We start from the raw sequence: 25,511 nt of genomic DNA, 5'->3' as shown, positions 1-25,511 counted from the left end.
GGCGGGGCGTGCAAGCTCCTCTTCCCTCTGGTCACCTGGCTGCACCCCGGCATTAGTGCGCGAGCTAGCGAGCGTGCAAGGCTATGGAAGGCTACGGGGTTCCGCCCGCGCGCTCGGCCACCTCCCGGGGCCTCCCGGGGCCTCCTCTGCTGGCGTTGCTGCTGCTGCTGCTCTGCGGCCCGGGCCTGGGAGAGCCGCGCGCCCCGCCGGAAAAGATTGGTAGGAGAGCCGGGCATGCCGAGGGAGGGAGGGAGAAAAGCAAGAGGGCATGCCCATCCCCCAGCCCCCACTCGCGTTCACGGCGCAGCTCCCTTTTGCACACCCTTTGTCCCGAGCTGGAAGTGGTAGGGCCCGCCCCGGGGCAGATTTGTTGCAGCTCTAGCTAGCTGCAAAAAACCCCCCCCAAAAAGATGGACCGTAGAGCCTGCCACCAATGAGTCTCTGATCCGGCATGGGCGTGGAATACAGATGGGGAGACTGAGACCCGGAACCGGGAAGCCACTTGCCCCCAAACCAATCAGGCTAGTTAGTAGCCGAGTCGGGATTAGCTCGGATTCTAGGGGCAGCCGTGGAATAGGGGGAAAGATCACTGGTCTGGAAGCCAGAAGATGTGGGTCTGACTCCCAGCCCTGCCAGTTGTGTGATCTTAGGCAAAAATCCCTTAATTGTGCTGGGCCTCAGTTTTCCTTCTCTGTCCAATGGGCCAAGTTGGCAGAGGAGATGAAATGAGAAGAATGGTGGAGTGAGTGGCATATTTTAACATTGCTTTTTATTTTTAATTTGCCTCCAATTTGTGATTTTGTTGGTAAAGGAAACTCCTCCTACCATGCTGAAAGGCTGCTTTTAACTCTGACATTTTGTTACTCTGCATCCCATGTTCTCTTCTACTTTACTGTGCTGGGTGAGGTCGGTGAGGGATGATGAGGGCTGGCTAACCAGGTAGGGAGGCCTATGTGATCATAAGTTCGGAGCTGGAACAGACCTTAGAGACCATAGAATCCAGGCTCATTCATTCTTGGGCCTCCACTTCCTAATCTGTAAAGCAGCAGGGCAGCTCCAGATGATTTCTTGACATCCAGCTCAAAATCCTAGAGATTTACACCCCTCCTCACTTGACAGAATGTGAACCAGACTTTTGTGGATAAAGAAATAGAGTCGAGGAATAGAAATAGGAGGGAAGGAAAATAGGTTCTAGATCACAGGTAAGGCTATCCAGGCTTTGTAGGCTCCTTTGGTATCCTGAATAGGGAGCAAAGGGGGCGTTGTGAAGGCCCAGAAAGGTGGCCTTTTGTGCAACCAAACATGATAACTCATGTTTGTACAGTGCCTTGTTTCCTTGCAAGACTCCCCTTGAAGTAGGGCATGCCAACATCAACTTGCCCATTTTGCAGATGAGGAGGAGTGATGCTTAGCCAGAGGCAGACTTGACCACAGTGAGGAAGGTAGGAGGTTTTAGAGGTGGTACTGGAACCTAGGTCTTCTGATTCCCTCAGAGATACTAGACTGCCTCTGTTGATGATTCCAAACTCAAGCATTTGTAGTGAGTTGGTGGGGGTTGGAGAAGCATAGAAGTAGGTCACTTGTTTTGTGTCTTGGACCTCAGAAGCCCTTTTCCCCACCTCTTTGTAATAAACTGCCAGACAGGAGCACAGATTTTTCTTTTGATACAGCTTGGGTGCTTCTATGTATGGGCGATGAAAATTGCATAGATGAAGAGTAGCACGTAAGGAATCATTTAGATAGAGAAGAGAATGAGTCCAGAGACTATTTCCTCCTGATTCCTGGTGGTAACAAAGGCCTTTTAGACATGGGGTGTGTGTGTGGGGGGAAGGCAGGTATGTAGCTGCTATAGAGATGAAATGAAAAGAGTAGTGAAGTGAGTGGTGTATTTTATATTACTCCATTTTTTTTGCATCAGTTTTGTTATTTCTTTGGTATAGATAACTCATCCTTACCAATGCCTAACCACACTTATTTGCAATTTATCGTTTGAGACAGTAGCCAGAGGCACTGAAAGGGTGAGCAGTTTGCCCAGGGTCAGACAGGAAACATAGTATAAGGGAAATAGAGAGCCCTGATAGAAACTACTGAGTCAGAAAGACCTCCAAGGCTCTTCTGATAAGTTATCCCTTAGGATGCACTAAAAAAAAAAGTTCTTCATGGCACTTAGATGCTTATTTTATGGTAAGGCAGGTTGAATTTATTGCCTTGAAGGCCTCTGGGCCCATTTGGCTTGTCTTGCCTGACTCTATTTGAACCTAAATCCTTCAGTTGCCTTAGATAAGTCTATTTTTGTCTTAGGTCAGATTACCTTACTGGTTACCTCTTCTGTCTTGTTTGAAATGGAATACTGTGTAGTCATTAACATATGTGTGTCTGTGTCCTTCTGTGAAGTCCTTCAGTGCCTCATCACAGTGGAGTGTAACTCTAATTTCCCTACGGCTATGTTAGCAAATTCTATTAGGACCTACCAAGCTGGCAGAGGTTGACTGTGGGGCTCGATGATGGACTGTCTGTATAGAACATCTGTTGTTTGAGGACCAGGCTGGCTAAGACTAGAGAAACTTATCACTAGAACATAATGTGTGATATTCTGACACACATTCAAGGCTGTGCAATCAAGAAGGCCTTGTCTGACAGAGTTGTGTACAGTACTAGGTATTCCCTTGTGTATCCTTTTCTCATGGCCTGGGCTCAGGGAGAAGTTTGACAAGTGCTAATATTGTTGCTAAGTCAACTTATATTTGATTGCTATCAATTGGCACATCTCTGCTTTTGTATGGGGTGGAGCACTTGTTGAAAAATCTCAGTTTTTGTTCTATTGCATGCCATCTTGGAGAGGGGGCATTGGAGGGACAGGAAGAAAATTTAGAACTCAGAATCTTATAGAAGTGAATGTTGAAAACTAAAAACAAAGAAAATTTAAAAAAAGAAAATTATACAATCCCTTCTCTACTCCTATACTCCTTAAAAATGTTGCCCTGTGGTTCATCAGAGGCTTTGAGCCTCTATGGTAAGTGAATACAACTTGACGTAACATAAAATAAATCTCTATGAACTGTGGATGGTGGGATTTTCTGTTATTAAAAATTCTCTGTACCTATAAAGAATAATATTTTAAATTTTGTTTCTGTTAACAAGCATTTATTTTCTCAGCTTCCTATCTCCCCCTTCCTCTTTCCATTGGAAAAAGAAAAACAAATCCATGTAACAAATATGCCTAGTCAAACAAATTCCCACATTGGACATTTCTAATAGTGTTATAGTCTTCATATTTAGTCCATCACCTTTCTGTCAGGAGTGGGGATGAGATTTGTTCTGATTAGAGTTCTTAAACCTTTCAAATTGTTTGTTATGTTATGATATAAATCGTTCTCCTGGTTCTGTTCATTTCACTTTGCATCAGTTCCTAAAGTCTTCTCAGGTTTCTCTGAAACCCTTCCTTTCATTATTTCTTACAGCACCAAAACATTCCATTATATTTATATGCCATAATTTGTTTAGCCATTCCTCAGTTGCTGGGCAACCCCTCTTATTTCCAGTTCTTTGCCACCAGACAAAGAGCTGCTATAAATATTTATGTACATATGATAAATACACACAAAATAAATATAATGAAATACACATAAAATAAATATAATGAGAGGAACTTTTCCTCTGTAATAAGCAAAATTAAAAAGTGCTTCTTGTTGCACTTTCCTGTGGATACCACCTTCCTAAGCCTATATTGCCTAATCTTAGTCTAGAATTAATAGCATCAGAGATTTAGAGCTGGAAGAGACATTAGAGTTTTGCTGTGGCCCACTCCCTCATTTTATAGATGAGGAAATTAAAACTGATAATTAAATGATTTGCAGAAGGTTATAGTAGCAGAGCCACGTTTTAAGCAGACCTTTGACTCCAGCTCTATTGGTTTTTTTTAAATCTCCTTCATGCTACCTGGCTCTGTTGCCAGTGTCCATATCTTCTTACCAGTGTCCATTTCAAGAGTCTCTGTTGCCGCCATCTTTCATTCCCCTTAGTTCCAGTTAATAATAATTGAAACATTGATAATACTTTAAGATTTACAAAGTGCTTTACCTTCCTTTTCATCTGTAATAACCTATGAGATAAGCAGTATGAGTATTCTTCTCTAGCCCTTTGCCCAGTGCTTAGCCCATAGTTGCTTAATAAATGTTTGATGTATTGAATTTTTATAGATGAGGAAAACAAAATTAATCTTAAGTGATTTACCCAAGGTCACACAGCTTATAAATGATAGACCTGGACTTTACAACTGGGTCTCCTGATCCCAGATGCATTGTTTTATTTACTCCACTAGAGATGTCTTCACCTATACCCTAGTGAAAATTCTAAGAGAGGCAATGTGGTATAGTGGAGAGAGAACCTGCTTCAGCATTAGAAGAGCTCTGGCCCCTTGCAGCTATGTGACACTTCCTTAACTTCTCAGGGCCACAGGCTGCTCTCTTTAAGACAAGAAGTTGGTGAAAACATACCTGTCTATATTGGTAGAAGGAATTTCACCCGTCTGTAGTGGTAGAAGGAGTTTCCTCACACTGAGGAAACTTTACAAAAAATATGAAATTGTTAAAATATATAAAATATAAACTTCCCCATAAAAATAAAATTGCAAGTCTGGACAAAACCAATAATAACAAGAACAGAAAACTTGAAAACAAAAAGATAAATTGCCTGCTAACCTTGATTTCAGGAAGGAATATAACTCATTATTTTTTTTTCCTTCAGCTATTATTGGAGCTGGAATTGGTGGCACTTCAGCGTCCTACTACCTACGGCAGAAATTTGGGAAAGAAGTGAAGATTGATGTGTTTGAGAAAGGAAAGGTTGGAGGCCGTCTGGCTACTCTCAATGTGAAAGGACAAAGCTACGAGTCCGGAGGTTCTATCATACATCCCCTAAATCTGCACATGAAGCGCTTTGTCAAGGAACTGGGTATGGAGGATTTTCTGCTTTTAGAGACATAAGATGATATCATCTGGTGACCAATGGCTATTTTTATCTGATGGAACTGAAACTCCAGCATTCTTGAGATTTTTCCTTTCTTTTCTTCATTTCAAAAAAAATTAATTGGAAAAAAGGCATTCCATCTTTTTTCACTTTTCAGTAACAGCCCAAGGTCATGCCTTGGGAAACATGTTTGCTATTTCAAGTATGGTGGTGGTGGGGAAAGTGTACTGTTAACTTACATCTGTTCTCTGAATGATTGAGAGCTGCCACAGGGGAAGTGCTCTGGTGGGCATTGGGGGTATGTTCATTAGCCAGTGACTTTGCATCTTAAAATCATGATATTTGAAAGCAGGGAAACCCCCTTATTTTTCAGATGGAGAAGTGTCAGAGTAGTGCAGTGATTTGTCCAAGGTCATGCAGTTAGTTAGTGGCAGATACTTTAATGCCAGCCCACTCTGGACCCTAGGTGTTGTGACTCCACATAGTGTTCATTCCACTATAATAATAATAATAATAATAATAATAATAATAATAATAATAATATAATAATTATTAATATAATGATAATGATATAATAAAATCATACATTGCATAAATATAAAATATGAATATATGTAAATACATAAAATTATCATTACTAAAATTATTACATAATTGTTATTGATAATTATAATAATTAATGATGGTGATACCTGGGATAGGGGACTACATCTGTGATTTCATTGGCATAGGTGAGGAAATACCATCAGCAGTGTAGGTCAAAAACTTCTCTACAATTTATAGTGTTACAAGATTTTTGCAGAACACTGAGAGGTTAAGAGAATTGTCCCCAGTCAGATGTTAGAGACAGCACTTGAACCCAGGCCTTGGGGCATCACTGCTTGCTCTCTGTACACTAACTATGTCATGTTGCTTCTACAATAGCAAGAATAATGGCCAACATCTAAATGCCGTTTTAAAGTTTGCAGAGTACTTTACAGATATCTCATTTCATCCTTTTCAGCTACCTTGTAGGTGCTATTTTACCAATAAGGAAACTGAGGCAGAGAGAGATTAAGTGAAACAGCTAATAAATGTCTGAGGCAGGATGCTAATTCAGGGTTTTCTGACTTTCTTCAGCACTGTTAGCCTTACTCCTGTTCAAAGGTGTGGGGTGGGGTAGGCAGGGCTGGGAATTGAGAGAGCTGCCCAGATAGTAAAGAGGATTTAGGGATACAGTGCAAAGTATGAAAGTTTTGTAATATATCTAGTCTTCATTCAGTTATCCAGAATATTCAGTTATACAGAATAGACTGGTTGGTTCTCATGCTATTTTTCGTTGTGAAAAATTCTGTTGTGACTCATTGCCTTCAGACCTTGCCAAAGGTCATACAAATAGTAAGTAGTGGACCAAAGATTTGAACCCAGGACCACTGCCTCTAAAACTGCTGTTGTTTTCACCTACCTCATGCTCCTTGGCTCTAGCCCTGAACAAAATGGCACATTGCCAAGTTACCAAATATCAATTAGCTGATGTTTTAGTCGGGGAGTAGATATACATGTAACTTCAGTTAAACATTGATAGGAAAAATTTTCAGGGAGATTAGTGTCTTAGACCCACAATGCTGGCTACATTTTGAACAAATATTTACTACAAAGTTAATATTGAAACCTAAGAGAACATCAGTGTAAATAATTCAAACCCAAATAAAGCCTTTGGCTTTTAGTAAACTGCCTTAATTCTTGGGACTTTTCATGTCCTTGCTTGACTGTAAGCGAATAGCAGTCAAGAATCATACTGTATCCAAGCTTGAAGGGACCTCAGTCCTTTTACTAAGAAATGGAGACCTGTAGAAGCTATGTGACTTACCCAAGGTCACACATACAGGCATTGGCAAAGCCAGGTTTTCATCCTCTAAGGTCCCTTCAAACATTTGCATTTTCTGGTTCTATGATTCGGTGGATGCTGATGTCAGATGGCATCTGGAGTTTTTGCTGTCGGTTCTCAGTGTCCCATGTTAGGAGACTAACTGGAGCGTATTCAGAGGAGGGTGGCTAGCCCCAGGGAAGGACCACCAGCCATGCCATGGGAGGGAAGGCTTGAATGACTTGAAAGTATCAAGCCTAGAGGAGACTTCTGGGGGACATGATGGCTTATCTTTTTTAAGATATTTGTTTGAAGGACTCTCATCTGGAAAGGAGATTAGAATGAAACTCTATGGTTCCAGAGGGCAGAACTGGGATCAATGAGCAGAAATACCAGGGAGTTCTTGGTACTTGGGGCAGCTAGGTGGTGCAGTGGATAGAGTACTGGGCCTGGAGTCAGGAAGACCTGAGTTCAAATTTGGGCTTAGACACTTACTAGCTATGTGATCCTGGGCAAGTCACTTAACCCTGTTTGCCTCAGTTTCCTCATTTGTAAAATGAGCTGGAGAAGGAAATGGCAAACCATTCCAGTATCTTTGCCTAGAAAATCCCAGATGGCATCACAGAGAGGCAAACATGACTGAAATGCTCAACAACAGCAAACAAAAACCAGGGGGTAAAAGTTCACTCCATAAAAGGAATATGTATATGGATATGTATATATGTGTGTATGTACACATACATATGTGTGTATGTATAAACACACACAGGCGGCTAGGTGGCTCAGTGGATATAACACTAGGCCTGGAGTCAGGAAAACCTGAGATCAAATCCAGCCTCAGACATTTACTAGCTGTGTGGCCCTGGGCAAGTCACTTAGCCTGTTTGCCTTAATGCACTGGAGAAGGAAATGACAAACTACTCTAATATACCTACATAGGTGGTGCAGTGAATAGAGCTCTGGCCTTGGAGTCAGGAGGACCTCAGACACTTAACACTTACTAGCTGTGTGACCTTGGGCAAGTCACTTAACCCCAATAGCCTCACCAAAAAAAAATACCCTACATGGGGTCATGAAGAGTCAGATATGGCTGAATAACTGAACCACAGCAACAAATATATGTATGTATGTATGTATGTCTATACACATGCATATACATGATATACATGTGTATATTTACACATATATATGCGAACACACATTTACACATATAAAAACAATTAGAACTGAGTTGGGCTGCGTTACAAAGAGTGTGCCTGAAGTTTTCTTGTAGATTATGTAATCCAGCTTCAGAGCTGGCAGGCACTTCAGAAATCTTGTCCAACCCCCTCATTTTTTGGGTGAAGATGCCAAGGTCCCTAGTGGGTAAGGTGATTTGTTTTAAGTTCACATTAGTGGCAGAGCCAGGACTAAGAAATTGCAGTTTTCTGACTCCCAAGCCATTGATTGGAAATGCAAGTTTCTGTTAGGAGACTTAGTTTCCCTACTCTCCCTTTTGCATCCTATACTGACAGGCATTCTCTCTCTACTTTTCTCTCTCTCTCTGTTCCTCCCCTCCCTTTCTCTCTTCCTCTTTTTTGTAGCCTACACATATATACATGTGCACGCATATACTCACAATCTCAGTCTGGTCAGCCTGGATGAGGTGGCAGCAAACAGGAGGCAAAGTATAAATGACAAAAGTGCATATTAAGGGAAACGGAGAGCATGGAGTCACAGTTAAAACATGAGATGAGGTTGCCAGTGGTATAGCCATGCAGGAGTCAAGGGGAGAAGAAATGGAATATTGAAGGGAATTTTTGAAAAGGATTCTGTTTGTGCTCAAATTCTGCATGTTAAGGATCTAGGTGGGGAAGCAGGGTCACTACCAATGCTAAGATTCTCTGAATATCAGTCCCTGCCATATAGTAAGTGTTTAATATAAATGGCTTGAATTGACTTTCTTATTTGAAATCCCTACTCAGGTCTTGTACTGGAAGTGTGAGTTTCTACAGTTACTTTCTAGATATGGGAAGGGTTTTTTTTGTTTTGATAGATTTCCCTTTCTAAAAATTGTTTTATTGATGCTCTTTTTTCCCTTACAATGCTATCACTTCCCGTCTGCCTAATCACTTCTCTGCCTAATCTCTTCCTTCAGTTGAATCCTCCATAACAAACAAGGGTAGTTGATCAAAACAAATCAATACCTCAGTCATGTTTGGAAATAGATGCCTTGGGGAAGCTAGGTGGCACAGTGGATAGAGCACCGACCCTGAAGTCAAGAGGACCTGAGTTCAAATCTGGCCTGAGACCAAACACTTGACACTTATTAGCTGTGTGACCCTGGGCAAGTCACTTAACCCTAACTGCCTAAAAAAAAGAAAATAGATGTCTCCTTTTGCTTCCGTTTGGAATCTGAGAAACATCAGTCCTCTAAGGTTGTGATTGGTCATTGCATTGACCAGAGTTTTTGGAGTCTTTTAGTGTTTTTTCTTTATAAGTATTGTGGTCGTTGGGCAGCTAGGTGGCTCAGTGGATAAAGTGCCAGGCCTGGAGTCAGGAAGACTCATCTTCCTGAGTTCAAATCCAGCCTCAGACACTTATTAGCTGTGTGACCCTGAGCAAGTCACTTGATCCTGTTTGCCTCAGTTTCCTCATATGTAGAATGAGCTGGAGAAGGAAATGACAAACCATTCCACTGTCTTTGCCAAGAAAACCCCAAATGGAGTCATGAAGAATCAGACACAATGGAAATGACTGAATAACAAAAACATTGTGGTCATTACAATACATTGTCCTCTCGGTCCTGCTTGTTTTGTCCTACCATCAGTTCAGGCAAGTATTTTATTAGACTGCTTCTTTTAAAAAACTTTTTTGGGGGGATGAGGCAATTGGGGTTAAGTGACTTGCCCAGGGTCACAGAGCTAGTAAGTGTTAAGTGTCTGAGGCCACATTTGAACTCAGGCCCTCCTGACTCCAGGGCCATTGCTCCATCCACTGCACCACCCAGCTGTCCCTAGACTACTTCTTAAAGTGATGTCCAAGATGCACATGAATCACTGGCTTTCCCTCTGTTTTTGCAGATCTCCCTACTGTTCAGTGTGTTGGTGGCCTCATGGGCATTCATAATGGAGAACATCTTGTGTTTGAAGAGAGTGGTTGGTTCATCATTAACATGATTAAGTTCCTCTGGCATTATGGATTTCAGTTCCTCCGGATGCATATGTGGATGGAAGATGTCTTTGACAAGTTTATGAGGTAATTTTTTATCATAAAAATTTTTTTTAAATTTTATGGACTTTAGGAATTCCAGTGTCTGAATTTTGCCTCCCAGATTTCCCAGTGATTGTATAGGATTATCATGAAAATTGTAGGGACCACTGGAGAGATTTTCTCCACTCACAAAGTGGAGAGGGATCATTCTAGTTGGAGCAGTGTTCTTGAGGAATATGGCAATGCTTGTTAAAGACTGGCTAGCAGGGTTGGAAGGTGTTCAGGCTTTCTGGACTTGCCCATATTAGGCTGTGTCACCATGGTAAGATCAGTTAGCAACAACAGCAGCTTGAAGAGTGACTCACTTTTTGTAGCACCTTAAAGCTTACAAAAGGCAGCTAGGTGGCACAGTGGATAGAGCACTGGTCCTGAACTCAGGAGGACCTGAGTTCAAATCTGGCCTCAGACCAAACACTTGACACTAGCTGTGTGACCCTGGGCATGTCACTTAATCCCAATTGCCTAGGGAAAAAAAAAAGCTTACAGAATACTTTCTTTACCATGACCCTTTGAAGTAGGAAATGTAGTCATTGTTACCCTCATTTCAGTGAGAAGAAGTGATTACCCAAGACCACACAGCAAGGATCAAATGTGGATTTGAGCTCGGGTCTCTAGGTCAAATGCTCTTTCTACAATACCAGGCTGCCTCTTTATGAGTTTTATGTAGTTAAGAGTTTTTATTAAGGTTATTTACCACAACCTAATTCTCTTTCAAGACATAACCCAATTTGGGATGGGGTTAGGGTTAGAAACAAATTTAGGGTGATAGAGGGGTGGGTGGGGAGTACGTGCTTATTGGAATGGCTAATTTTGAACTTTGTGGAGAAAGGAGAATGTGTATACAAGATGGTAGCAGGAGTAATAATTTATTACCACGATTGCCCTGCCAAGTGAATAAACAAAGTGCCAAAATATCAAATTACACGCCATGTCACAAAACCCACTCCTTAGCTCAAGTGGAACAAACATGCTGTTATTTCTTCAGCTTTCTGATAAGTATCACAGATTTCTTTCTTCCCCAAACCTTCACTTCTGGGTGTGTGAAATTTAGCTTTTTTGGTAATTCTTTGGAGCGCACGATGACTCAAAATAGTGGATTTTCTTCTGGAGGATCTCTCAGGGCCCCTGAAGACATTACTTAGAAGGAGCAAAAGGTTGTGAGTCAGTCATCAACCCAGAGACAAGGTTCTCCTTTTAAAAGTCGGTAGGTAACTTGTTCCTACAGGCCCCGAAAGCCAGGCAGGTTGGGCTGGGCTGCTGTGCAGGTAGTTTGTCTCTGGGGGTTTTTCAGCAAGTAAGGAATTGCTTGTTTGAGTAGCAGAGGGGGAACCTCTCTTGTACTAATTGTAGCAGTGAATAAGCCTTAAATAGAAGCCAGCAACCAGCAACAGAGGGGTCTCAGGAGGAATCTCAGGTTTTGGTAATTGTGTTTTGATCTAATTTAGTTAATCAGTATCTGCTGTGTGGTAGGTGCTATAGATACCAAAAGGCTCCCCAGGAGGCTTATAGTAAAATATCAGAGTCCCCAAACTCTTTGGAGCTGTGACCATCTGATCTCCTTCACTGTTTGATTACATGACAAGATAAATATATCTTTTTTTTGGAGGCAGTTGGGGTTAATTGACTTGCCCAGGGTCATGTAGCTAGTAAGTATCTGAGGTTGGATTTAAACTCAGGTCCTCCTGTCTCTGGGACTGGTGCTCTATCCACTTCACTACCTAGCAGCCCCAAGATATATGTACCTTTTGTGCATCTATTTGCATGTGGTTTCCTTCATTGGAATATTAAGATCCTTGAAGATGGTACTGTTTGCTTTTCTTTGTATACCTATCACTTAGCACAGTGCCTAGCACATAATAAGTGCTTAAGTGTTTGTTGATTGATGGAAAAGTACTGTATGATGTACTTTTATTATTAAAGCAAATCAGAATTTTCTTTTCAAAATTCATAGTACCCCCTGGAACATTTGGGGAAGTCCCAGGTTGGGACAAAGCTAGGGTTGGGAATTACCAAGTAGACTTAGAGCTGGAGCGCCTGGTTCACCTGCGTTTCATCCCATCATTATTCTTGTCAAACCTGCCTATCATACAATTGCAAGATATTTTCATCAGTGTTCAGTTTCTTTGAGTAGCACAGAAACCTAAACTTTTCTTCACATTTTTTGCATGGTGGTGGTGGTGGTAGTGGTGGTGGGTGTGGTGGTACTGGTGGTGGTGGTGGTGGTGGTAGAGGCAGAAGGTTTACCCAAGAAAGAGTCCTTTGGCTTCCCCTGAAACTGGCCTGGTTAATCCATTTTCCATCAGGATATCTTGTTGCCTCATTGCTTATCATTAGGGAGCATGTGTTCTTTCGATTTCATGAAGAGTGTGTGTGTGTGTGTGTGTGTGTGTGTGTGTGTGTGTGTGTGTGTAGAACTGTTAGGGAAGTTCATGGGGGACACTGGGATCCTTGTTAAAAATTCATTTACAGAATGCTAGAATGTGTTGGGTAAAGTACCATGGAGTGGCTTCTGGTGACTTACTGAGAAAGTCAGCAGGGAAAACTAGTATACAACAAATGGCGTTGGGGTGACTCATTTTTGAAGGAAAGTCTGTTGTTAGCTGACTGGTTTCCCAGGCCCTCCATAGTCTGGCCCACTCTTCTCTTTCCTTGCTCCTCGATGTTGTGCAATTTTCTATTGCAGTTCTATTGGGCCTTTCACCCCTTTCAAAGTACCCAAATCCCAATACCCACCTGTTATAGGAAATCTTTTTCTAGAACACTTGGATTTCTGTCTCTGTCTCTCAATTCCTTCCTTTTCCCCCTTTCCCTCTCCCTGCCTTCTCTTTTTTGATTTCTGTAGGTGGAGATGGTGTGGGTATTGTGGAATGAAATCTAGGTTTAGAGTATGATTCCAACTCTGTCACTTACCACCTGTGTGAGTTCTGGCAAGGCCCTTGACCTCTGTGGGTCTCAGCTTCATCTATAAAATAGGTGGGGGTGGACTAGATCAGTAGTGTCAAACTCAAATAAAAACAGATTCCTCCAGGATGCATATTGACTTAAAGAATCATAGGTTAATGTTATCTATGGTTTTTAAAAAAAAATTTTTTTTGAGGCAGTTGGGGTTAAGTGACTTGCTTAAAGTCACACATCTACTAAGTGTCTGAGGCTAGATTTCAACTTAGGTCCTCCTGACTCCAGGGCCACTGCTTTATCCACTGTACCACCTAGCTGCCCCCTACATTATGTGTATTTTAATATATTTTTGTTTGTTTACACATTTCCCAGTTACATTTTAATTTGGTTTGAGAAGTCTGTGGTAGGCAGTAAGAGCCACAGGCTTTTGAGTAGAAGACTGCCTTGATGGAAGGAGTGTTTCAGTAAGATTTGTCTGATAATAATGTATAGGATAGATTGGATGAGGAAGAGATTTGAGTAAGGGGGAACTATTATTGCCTTAGTCCATGCTTAAACTAAGCCTGTGACTGTGGGAATATAATGGAAGGAATGAGATATTTTGAAAGAAGGATTGATAGAAATTGGTGGCTGACTGGATATGAATGTTAGGAGTGTGTCAAAGATGAGTCAGCCCAGATAACAGGGAGAAGATAATAAGGTCTCTGAAAGTTTCCTTCCTTCCTTCTTTCTTTCCTTCCTTCTGTAGTCCGTCCGTCCTTCCTTCTTCTTTTCTTCTTCCTCCTCTCTCTCCCTCCCTTTCCTTCCCTCTCCTTTCTCTCTCTCTCTCTCTCTCTCTCTCTCTCTCTCTCTCTCTCTCTCTCTCTCTCTCTCTCTCTCTCTCCCTCTGTGCAGAGAGGTATGAACTTGGTTTTAGAAACATGTTGACTGTCTGCTGATTGTAGAACAAAAAAAAAGGTAGATATAGCCAGCAAGCAGTAGAAGACCAGGGACTGAAACTTTGGAGAGGGACTAGGGCTAGAAATATTCAACCTCATTGTCTTTTGATTTCATGATACTGTTTCTTCCTTCTTTCTTCTATTCCTATCCATTCCTTACCCCTGTCGTGCTGACAGCCTTTGGAAACACAGGCCGTGGGGTTAGGAATTATTCTGTTTGATACTTAATAGCCCTTTCCCTTCTTTTCAATGAAGGATTTACCGCTATCAGTCCCACGACTACTCTTTTAGTAGTGTGGAAGGCTTGATGCATGCTCTAGGAGGGGATGAATTCACTGGAATGCTCAACCGGACCATTTTCCAGTCTATGCAGAAAGCAGGCTTCTCAGAGAAATTCCTCAATGAAATTGTTACTCCCGTCACAAGGTTCAATTATGGCCAAGACGCAGGCATCAATGGCTTTGTAGGTAAGTCAGCACATTCAGTTTGATTTGGATCTGCTCAAGGAAATGTATTTTGTAAAACGGTTGTGGCTGTGGTTCTAATAGCCCTGGCCTCTCTATATCGTCTCCATGTTAGAGAGAATAGCTCAAAACCACACTGCAGATCCAGGTGTAACAGAGGACAGTCTGTTACTTGGCTCTCTGTTTAGAGAAGACCTAGCAAATATCTAATGGAAATAAAGATGAAACTCACATAGAATCAGCCTTCTAGCTCCTGAGTCTTTGGGTGAGGAACTAGAAAAAATTTAGACATAACTTCATCCATCCCATTGCTTTTCTGACCTGTGGAACAATGCTGACCAATTTGGAGAAACTGCGTGGATGGAAGCCTTCTTTTGTGGCCTTTTGTAACATTTTTTTCTCCTCTGACAGGTGCAGTGTCCTTGGCAGGTATAGATTCTGGCCTGTGGGCTGTAGAAGGTGGAAATAACCGTGTTTGTGAAGAGCTCCTTAAGTTCTCCAGAGCTTCGCTTATCTCTGGCACAGTTATGCACATAGAGGAGAAAGCAAGAAACACGCAGACAGGTAAGCTTCTCTCAGGTTTTTCCATTTTTTTCCTCCTAAACTCTTCTAGAAGATGATTATTTAGTGCTTGGGGGAAGGGAGGGGAGGAAGGAGTAGGGATGGGTCAGTCAGAGAAGCCTTTCTTTTCCTTTCTACCCTACCATCCCAAATTTACGATTTGTACATTCATTTCAATTTAACAGACATTGATTAAGCACCATCTATGTGCTAGGCACTGTGCTAGACATTCAAATACAAAACCAAAAATTAAAACAGTCCTACCTTCAAAGAGTTTACATTGCACTTGTAGTATAAAACTTGTGTGTAGGTAAGTTAATTCAAGGTAATTTGAGGGCAGAGACAATATTAACAACTGGAGACTGAAGAGTGAGATGAAATGACCCAAAACTTCAAAAAGGAGGTGGCACTGACCTGAGCCCTTAATGAAGATAAATAGTCTGAGAATGAGAAATGAAGTTGTTTGGGAGTCGTTGCTGACTCATTGTGACCCCATTTAGGTTTTTCTTGGCAAAGATACTGTAGTGGTTTGCCATTTCCTTCTCTAGCTCATTTTGCAGATGAGGAAACTGAGGCTAACAGGGTTAAGTGACTTGTGTAGGGTTACACAGCAGAATAAGTGTCTGAGGCAGGATTTGAACTCATGAAGATGAGTCTTCTTGACTCTAGGCCCACCACTGTATCTGCTGCGCCATCTAGCTGCCCTGGAAATGAAGAGGCAGTTGTATTTTAGTTGTGGGGGACGATTTGGGCAAATGCATATAGCCAGGATTTGGAATGTCAGTTTTAGGTCACAGCTTCTGGCCTGATTTGACCAGAGCATAGAGAATACGAAGGTGAATAAATGAAAAATCTAACAGAATATTATAATTCAATTAGATAATTCAGTGATTACTATGTGATAAGCACTGTGATAAGCATCGTGGATTCATGTACAAAGGTAGTTCCTGCCCTCAAGGAACTTACATTCTAATAGAGGACCACAACACATAGTAGTAAGTCAGAGACTAGGGAAGGATATTTTGGTTTGGATTGTCTCACAGGTGTCAAGTAGAGCCAGAGGGGAGTAGATTAACACTCTTTCCATGTAGATTAACACTCTTTCCATTTCCAAGCAACAAGGGCAACATTGATTTGATTATGGTTCCAGAATAAAAGGGATGATGATAGTTGAAGAGTAAAGTAAAAAGTAGCTGGAGATGAGCCTTGATGTAAGTGGCTGACTGAGGCAAAGATGAGGTGTTTGAAATGAAGATGAAAATGTGGAGCCAGATTGTGGTGGGGGGAGGATAAGATATTTATATTTTTTCTCTAAAGGCAATACCTCTAAAGATTTTCTTAAAAAATGTTTTTTGTTATAACAATAATAGTCAACAAAAAGTAGTATACAAAACATACAAAATAAAATAAAGTTTAGAATGTTATATAAAAATTATTTGAAAGGTAGAACCAAATGAATTAACAAACAACGAAAAAACAAAAAAGCTTTTGTCTTATGTCTCCTTGGTTGATCTGAAATTCTGCTGCCTTTGCCTTTCCTTTCTTTCTTTTTAAAAAATATTATTAGTAGGGTAGCTAGGTGGCACAATAGACAGAGCTACGGCCTTGGAGTCAGGAGGACCTGAGTTCAAATTCAACCTCAGATACTTGACACTTAGTAGCTGTGTAACCCTAGGCAAGTCACTTACCCCCCCCCATTCCCTCACCAAAAAAAGCGCAAAAAACCCCTGTATATAAATGGCTATATGTACACGTTTCTGGGTCTGCCATTCTACTTTGATTTGTGGAGCTCCTTCCAAATTTCCTTGTGTGCTTCAGATTTAATATTTTTGTGGCTCTATAATATTCTTTTAGATTAATAAACCATAATTTACTTAGTGACTCACCAATTGTTGTACACATAGATCTTTTTATCTTCTTTGTTGTTGCTAATTATATCATTTTAGTGGATGTAAGGTAATATCTTGAAGTTTGTCTTGATTTGAATTTTTCTGATTGTTAGAATCAAGCATGTGCCTTAGGAAGAGAACATTGTGAGCTATTTGGAAAGTGAATTGAACAGGAGATAGTATAAGTTCAAGGACCAATTAACAAATTATCAGAATAAGTGTGGCAAGAAGTTCTGAAGGCCTGAAGTAGGCCTGGTGTACATGGAGATAATGGTACTGATGACAGAATTACAGAAGTAGACTCAACAAGACTTGTTAGTGGATTGGCTATGGGAGAGGGTGATGAGGAAGAGGGAGTGATTGTCAGGTTAATATCTGAGTGATTGGGCCCATTACCATTTTGCCTACAAATATAGAGAATGGGGCTCCTTAAGGGTGAGCTGAAATTTGGCGTGTAGAATTTGAGAAAGGGAGCTGGAACAGCTAGTAGGCAGTTGAAAATGCGGGACTGAATTTCAAGAGAAACTGGGGCTGTATCTATAGATTTTGGAGGCATCTATACAGCTGAGGTGATTGAAAATATGGGAACCGTGAGTTCATTGATGGAGAGAATGTGAAGAGAAGAGAGGAACCAGGATAGTATAATCTTAGAGGACCGCTAAGTTTAGGGGGCAGAATTGTCTGACCTACACATGAGCAAGGTCCCTGATAAATGATCCCGCAATCTTTACTTGACTTCTAGCAAGAGGTACCTATTATCTGAAGCAGCATATTCCATTTTTGGATTGATGTAGTTTTTAGGGCAGCTGAGTGGCACAGCGGATAGAGTGCCAAGCCTGGAGTCAGGAAGACTCCTCTTCTTGAGTTCAAATCTGACCTCAAACACTTTGGGCAAGTCACTTAACCCTGTTTGTTCCTCATCTGTAAAATGAGCTGGAGAAGGAAATGGCAAACCATTCCAGTATCTTTGCCAAGAAAACCCCAAATGGGTTCATAAAGAGTTGGCCACAACTGAAAAATGATTCAACAGCAATAGTTGGGAAATTTTTCCTTATGCCATGCTGAAATCTGTACTTCTTGACTTGCATGCATTGTTCCTAGTTTTGACCTCTGAGGCCTAACAGAACAAGTCCAATTTTTCTTTTACAAGATGGTCCTTCAAGTACTTCAAGACCTCTTTTGTTTCCTGTCTCCCTCCACCTCTTCCATCCCCAGTCACTGAACCTATACTCCTTGCTCTGTAAGTCTTCTTTTCTCTTCATTTCCTCTTCATTTCCAGTTCCAGTTAACCTGATCACCATAAGGTCCATCACTGTCCTGGGCATCCTTAGCTGGATGCTCTTCAGTATCTTATTAGTGTTTTTTCCTAAAATGTAGTGCCCCCACCAGATTTAGTACTTTATATATTGTCTGATCAGGACAGAGCATAATGGGGCTATCACCTACTTAATCCTGACCACTATGACTCTTAATAAATCCTGAGTTTTACTTAGCTTTTTGAAAATTCATAACCCACTGCTGTCTCATATTGAGCTAAGACCTTCAGATCTGTTTTATTTTTTATTTTTTTTATTTAAAAAAAATTTTTTTTCCATATGCTTTTGAGTTGAAAATTTTTTATCCCTTTTTCTCCCCCCCACCCTCCCCAAGACAGCACACATTCTGATATAGGCTTTACATTTACATACCCATTAAATATATTTTCACATTAGTGAAGTTGTAAGTAAAAATTAAAACCAATACGAGGAACCATCAGAAAGATGAAACAAAACTCAACAGAAGGTAAAAATAAGTGAGAGCGATTCGACTTCCATAGTTCTTTCTTTGGATGTGGACAGCATTTTCCATCCCGAGGCCTCTGGAGATGTCTTAGATCCTCATAATGCTGAGAAGGGTTCAGTTTAACATTCTTAGTCATTGCATAACGTGGCTGCTATTGTGTACAAAGTCCTCTTGGTTCTGCTCACTTCACTCAGCATCAGACCATATAAGTCTTCCCAGGTTTTTCTGAAGTCAGCCTGTTCATCATTTCTTATAGCACAATAGTATTCCATTACATTCATATACCACAACTTGCTCAGCCATTCCCCAATTGATGGGCATCCTCTCAATTTCCAATTCTTTGCCACCACAAAAAGAGCTGCTATATGTATTTTTGTACATGTGGGTCCTTTTCCCATTTGTTTGATCTCTTTGGGATATAGCCCTAGAAGTGCTATTGCTGGATCAAAGGGTATGCACATTTTTGTAGCCCTTTGGGCATAGTTCCAAATTGTTCTCCAAAATGGTTGGATCATTTCACAACTCCACCAACAATGTATTAGCGTTCCAATTTTCCCACATCCTCTCCAACATTTATCATTTTCCTGTTTTGTCATGTTGGCCAATCTGATAGGTGTGATGTGGTACCTCAGAGTTGTTTTGATTTGCATTTCTCTAATCAATAACGATTTAGAGCATTTTTTCATATGACTATAGATGGCTTTAATTTCTTCATCTGAGAACTGTCTGTTCATATCCTTTGACCATTTATCAATTGGGGAATGGCTTGTGTTCTTATAAATTTGTCTTAATTCTCTATATATTTTAGAAATGAGGCCTTTCAGAAAGACTGGTTGTAAAAATTCTTTCCCAATTTTCTACCTTCCTTCTAATCTTAGTTGCATTGGCTTTGTTTGTGCAAAAACTTTTCAATTTAATGTAATCAAAATTATCCATTTTGCTTTTCATAATGTTCTCTATCTCCTGTTTGGTCATGAATTCTTCTGTTCTCCATAGATCTGATAGGTAAACTATTCCTTGTTCTCCCAGTTTACTTATGGTATCAGCCTTTATATCTAAGTCCTGAACCCATTTTGACTTTATTTTGGTATATGGTGTGAGATTTGGGTCTATGCCTAGTTTCTGCCATACTCTTTTCCAGTTTACCCAGCAGTTTTTTTTCAAAGTGGGTTCTTATCCCAGAAGCTGGGGTCTTTGGGTTTATCAAATAATAGATTACTATAGTCATTGACTACTGTGTCTTGCATATTTAACCTATTCCACTGATCCACCTCCCTATTTCTTAGCCAGTACCAAGCAGTTTTGATGATTGCTGCTTTATAATACAATTTAAGATCTGGAATTGCTAGGCCACCTTCCCCTGCATTTCTTTTCATTAGTTCCTTTGATATTCTGGACCTTTTGTTTTTCCAAATGAATCTTGTTATTATTTTTTCTAACTCTATAAAATAATTTTTTGGTAGTTTGATTGGTATGGCACTGAATAAGTAAATTAGCTTAGGTAGGATTGTCATTTTTATTATATTAGCTCGGCCTACCCATGAGCAACTGATGTTTTTCCAATTATTTAGATCTGATTTTATTTGTGTGAAAAGTGTTTTGTAATTGTGTTCATAGAGTTCCTGGGTTTGTTTCGGGAGGTAGACTCCTAAATATTTTATAATGTCTACAGTAAGTTTAAATGGGATTTCTCTTTCTATCTCTTGCTGTTGGGCTTTGTTGGTAATATATAGAAATGCTGATGATTTATGTGGTTTATTTTATAGCCTGCAACTTTACTAAAGTTGTTTATTATTTCAAGTAGTTTTTTACTTGATTCTCTAGGATTCTCTAAGTATATCATCATGTCATCTGCAAAGAGTGATAGCTTTGTTTCTTCTTTGCCTATTCTAATGCCTTCAATTTCTTTTTCTTCTCTTATTGCTAAAGCTAATGTTTCCAGTACAATATCAAATAACCGTGGTGATAATGGACATCCTTGTTTCACCCCCAATCTTATTGGAAATGCTTCTAGCCTGTCCCCATTACATATAATGCTTGCTGAAGGTTTTAGATATATGCTATTTATTATTTTAAGGAATACTCCATTTATACCTATGCTTTCTAGTGTTTTTAATAGGAATGGGTGTTGTATTTTATCAAAAGCTTTTTCTGCATCTATTGAGATGATCAGGTGGTTTCTGTTGGTTCAGATCTTTTTTAGAATAGCTACATAGTGATGACTTCCCCATCTTAATGATTGATTTAAAAAACATTTAAAAATAAATTTTATTAATATTTGTCCTCTAAATTTTCCCCATATATCTCCCCTTACTCTCTCTTAGAGAGCCATCCCATATAATAACCATGTTATACTAGGGAAGTTGAATTTTTTTGAACACAAGTTTAAGACTTTCCATTTATCCCTATTAACTTTTGATTTATTAGATTTAGGCCCTAAATTGTAGCCTGATATAATCTTTTTGGATCTTGACTCTGTCAGCCAACATATTGGTTATCCCTCCTAGATTTGTGTTATTTGCAAGTCTTGTAAGCTAGCCAAAACCAAATTATTGGTAAAAAATACCACAGGGCTAACTAAACATAGATCCCTATGGCCTGCACTATAGACTTCCATCCACCTTGACAACAAACCATTAATCTATAATCTTTAGGTGTAGCCATTTCTAGAATCATAGGCTCCTGTGATTTTTGCCAAAAGAAGAAATGAAATTAGTCTTTCTTAAAAAATCAATAGTAACTTTTGTTTTTATATCAGCTTTATTTCCCAACATGTCCTTCCTCTTCCCCACTCAGATAGCCATTCCTTTTAATAAAGAATTTTTTTAAAAAAGCAGTTTGGCAAAAAAAAAAAAAACAACCCCAATATATCACCCGAGTATGACAGTATATGTGATGTTTTCTACCTAGAGTCCTTTATCTCTACAGAAAAGGAAAGTCGGTTCATTTTCTCATGTCTTTAGGGCCAAGTTTGGTTGTTAGAATTACAAAGTTTCCCTGCTGTTGCTGTTGTTTTTTCCACTGACATTGTTGTAGTTATTGTGTAGTTTATTTCTTTGCTAATTCACTTTGTTCACATAAGTTTTTCCATGTTTCTCTGAATTCTTCATAGTCAATGAGTTTTTGAAGTACAGTAATATTCCATTACATCACATACCACTATTTAGTTTTCCAAAAACCGCATGATGGGCTATGATTATTTTAGTGTATATAGAGGTCTCGTTTTTATTTTTGACCTTTTTTGGGGGCATAAGTCTAACAGTGGGATCTCTGGATCAAAGGATATGAACATTCTAGTGACACTTTCTTAGCTTTTGAGAATGGTAGGACCACGTCAAAGCTCCACCAACAGTATGTAGTGATACTGTATCCAAGTAATTGGTGGGTTGTGAAGTGAAACCTCAAGAGTTTTTATTTGTATTTTTCTCATTATTAGTAATCTGGAGCAATCTTTCATACAGTTGTTGGTAGTTTGCTGTACTTTTGAGAATTGTTTGCATTCTTAGACAACTTATCTATTGAAGAATGGCTCTTGATCTTAGATATTTGTGTTAGTTTCTTATATTTCTTGGAGATCATATCTATCAGATCTTATCAGATCTGTTTATTGCAAAGTTTTTGTCCTCCCGGTCAATGAGATTCCCTTATCCCAGTCTTGTTGATTTTGTCAATCCAAAAGTTTTTAGTTTCATGGAATCAAAATTATCTGTTTTGACTTTTTTTGATAGCTTCTTATCCTCTCTTTGGTTAAGAAAGCTTATTTAGCTCTAGCGAACAAAGGTACCTGGTCCAATTTTCTTCTAATTTTTCATGGTATGACTTCCAATATTTTGGTCACATACAATTAGATAAAATGAATTTTTAATGGACTCATTCATCAGAGTTACATGACTTTCAAAAATATGGGAGTAAGGAACTATGCCCAAAGGGCTACAAAAATGTGCATACCCTTTGATCCAGCAATAGCACTTCTAGGGCTATATCCCAAAGAGATCAAACAAATGGGAAAAGGACCCACATGGACAAAAATATACACAGCAGCTCTTTTTGTGGTGGCAAAGAATTGGAAATTGAGAGGATGCCTATCCGTTGGGGAATGGCTGAGCAAGTTGTGGTATATGAATGTAATGGAATACTGTTGTGCTATAAGAAATGATGAACAGGCTGACTTCAGAAAAACCTGGGAAGACTTATATGGTCTGATGCTGAGTGAAGTGAGCAGAACCAAGAGGACTTTGTACACAATAGCAGCCACGTTATGCAATGACTAAGAATGTTAAACTGAACCCTTCTCAGCATTATGAGGATCTAAGACATCTCCAGAGGCCTCGGGATGGAAAATGCTGTACACATCCAAAGAAAGAACTATGGAAGTCGAATCGCTCTCACTTATATTTACCTTCTGTTGAGTTTTGTTTCATCTTTCTGATGGTTCCTCGTATTGGTTTTAATTTTTACTTACAACTTCACTAATGTGAAAATATATTTAATGGGTATGTAAATGTAAAGCCTATATATCAGAATGTGTGCTGTCTTGGGGAGGGTGGGGGGGGGAGGAAAAGGGAGAAAAATTTTCAACTCAAAAGCATATGGAAAAAATAAAAAAATTTAAATTTAAAAAAAATATGGGAGTAGGAGTAGAGAAGGTGAGTTTTGAGAATGAATTAGAATTAAAAATTGGCAGGCCACAAACAGTGATTGGGGCAAGGATGTTCAGAATTTAAGGATGATGGCATGGTAGAGGCCTGCAAGTATCACTCAAGAAAAACAACTGAGCTGATCCCTCCTCTAGGCCCTGTGTCAAGAGTGTGAGAATAGGAACAATGTTTCTATCAGTGATAGAAGATGGACAGAGTATGAGATGGAAGTAGTTCATTAATGATGTTGCCTGAGGGCACAGGAGAACAGGAGGGGAGTGAATTATAGGGATTGCAGAGTGGTAGGGCTGAGATGGAAGTCAGGTCCTTCCTACATACCAGGGCACTGTGCTGAACACCAGAGATACAAATAGAAACAAAAAGAATGACTGTCCATCACTTAAGCTCCTCAAGGCGCTTACATTTTAATAGGGGAAGACTCCATGTAAAAGGAAACTAAAAAACAGAGGGGAATGGTGGAGAAGGAAATGAGGAGAGTCAGGAGCAGAGCCCAGAGAGGAATAAAGGAGTGAACATCACTGGCCACGAGTCCTTTCTTAAAATTGAGATTCTTAGAGGAGATGATTAACCAGAGAAAGGGGCCATAGGAACTAAAGAATCTTTTGGTGTGAGGTTTTAGGGGTGGAGGGATCTTCCAGGTTGAGAAGGCTCTTGGAGAATTGTGGAGTGTCCCAGGGAGGAATGGAGTAAAGAATAGGTATGAGAAGAATGTAGGGAGATGTAGCATTGGAAAAGGGCTTCTGTTTTAGCAAGAGGTGACTATGGATCGCAGGGATTAGAAGAACAGGCTGTTCAAGTGTGTCAACCAGAGCAAAAACCAGTTAGTTGGTGACATCACCCTCCAGGGTCTAGTGCTAACAGAGCTTGATATTTGGTGCAAGAGTAGCAGCATCAGCTTCGGGAGTGTCTGATTGCAAATGTTGGGGAGGTAGCAGGAATTTCAGGCTGGGAAACATGCGTGTGTAAATACCTGGTACTTCATTGCCCAAGACTGGAGTGAGCTCACATTCTGCTCCAACTCATCCCAAGACAGCAGGAAAGAAGGCATACATACCCAGGAAGCTACTGTAAATGTGGAACAGTCCCCAGTATTGCAAGCCTTCCATGGGCCTTTTGCTCTAGAAGGCTCTGGATCTCTGATAGTTCTGAGTCCTAATGGGAACAGATGGCAACTCTAGTGTTTAGGTCTCCAGAGATAAGATTAAACAAACATAAATGCAGTGCCAACTCTGTAACCTTATCGTAAGATGGCAGAGGGTGAAGTACATCTAGAAGATAATCTGAGTGTGTTTAATGCTAGAATCTAGTGGTTCTAGGGCCAGATGATATGGGTCTGTTAGTCCACTCAGAGGCTTGAGATCTTTGGTCATTGTGAAATTCTTAGTGGTGAGTGCCCTCTGATGTTCAAGTGAATTCATCCATTTATTGGGTGCCTACTTATTCAGCATGCAAATATTAAGTGTGTACTATATGCAGAACACTATATATTAGGGCCCGGGGAGAATAAGAAATTTAAGGCATGGTCCCTTCTTCCATGGAGCTCACAGTCTCTGAAAAGCATAATGACGAATACACAGATTACTGTAATCTCAGTATTACACAAAAGGGCATTAGAGAAGGGTGTTGTGCTCTGGGAAGTTTGAAGAGGTGGAGTTGTCCAGGCAAGATTTCATGGAGGAAGTCATAGGTTTAATGCTGAGATCATCTTATTCAGTCCCTTCATTTTACATATGAGGAAACTGAGGCTAGAGAGGTTAAGTGAGTTGGTCAGGGTCACACAACAAGTAAATTGTGTGAGGGTTTGAAATTAGGTCTCCAGACTCCCAGTCAAGAACTCTGAGAACATATCCTTTCAGAAAATACCCACGTTAAAGAGTGGGGTATAGGGTAAAAGGGCAAGAATCATGAAGTAGCAGTTGGAGAAGTAGGAGAACCAGTGGTGTTATTATATCTACTGATCACAAATGTCTTAATGTATAAGAAGAAATCTTTTTTATTCCCCCAATATGATGTTATCCCCCAAAATATAAAGGTCTGGTGACATTTTAGCATTCGTTGCCAGGGAATTGTAATTTCTCTCCTGAGTTGTTCTATTAATGGGAGGCCAAAGAACAGTCTTTTATCTTTTAAGGATTAAAAATTCTTGAATTCTTTGTAGTAATTGAGAAAATAATCCTATAAAAATAGTTTTCCAGACATTGTGAAATGGTGTATTGTCATTATTTCTTTGTGACAAAAAAATTTTAATGAAAATA

General features: G+C 40.0%; 1 protein-coding gene across 1 annotated transcript in view; it reads left to right on the top strand.

Annotated features, from left to right (window-relative positions):
• PCYOX1 (prenylcysteine oxidase 1) overlaps positions 1-25,511 on the top strand; it is a 29,037-nt gene continuing 3,526 nt past the window's right edge. The window contains exons 1-5 of the mRNA XM_020985327.2: positions 1-219; positions 4,747-4,953; positions 9,877-10,051; positions 14,158-14,369; positions 14,778-14,930. Coding sequence (XP_020840986.1) covers positions 84-219; positions 4,747-4,953; positions 9,877-10,051; positions 14,158-14,369; positions 14,778-14,930 — 883 coding nt within the window. The 5' untranslated portion in view covers positions 1-83. The remainder of the gene's footprint in view (positions 220-4,746; positions 4,954-9,876; positions 10,052-14,157; positions 14,370-14,777; positions 14,931-25,511) is intronic.

The sequence above is a fragment of the Phascolarctos cinereus genome, unplaced genomic scaffold (genome assembly GCF_003287225.1).
Source record: "Phascolarctos cinereus isolate Bilbo 61053 unplaced genomic scaffold, phaCin_HiC Scaffold_2;HRSCAF=192, whole genome shotgun sequence".
NCBI lineage: Eukaryota > Metazoa > Chordata > Mammalia > Diprotodontia > Phascolarctidae > Phascolarctos > Phascolarctos cinereus.
The sequence above is the reverse complement of the archived record's forward strand: the minus strand, read 5'-3'. Positions and strand labels throughout refer to the sequence as shown.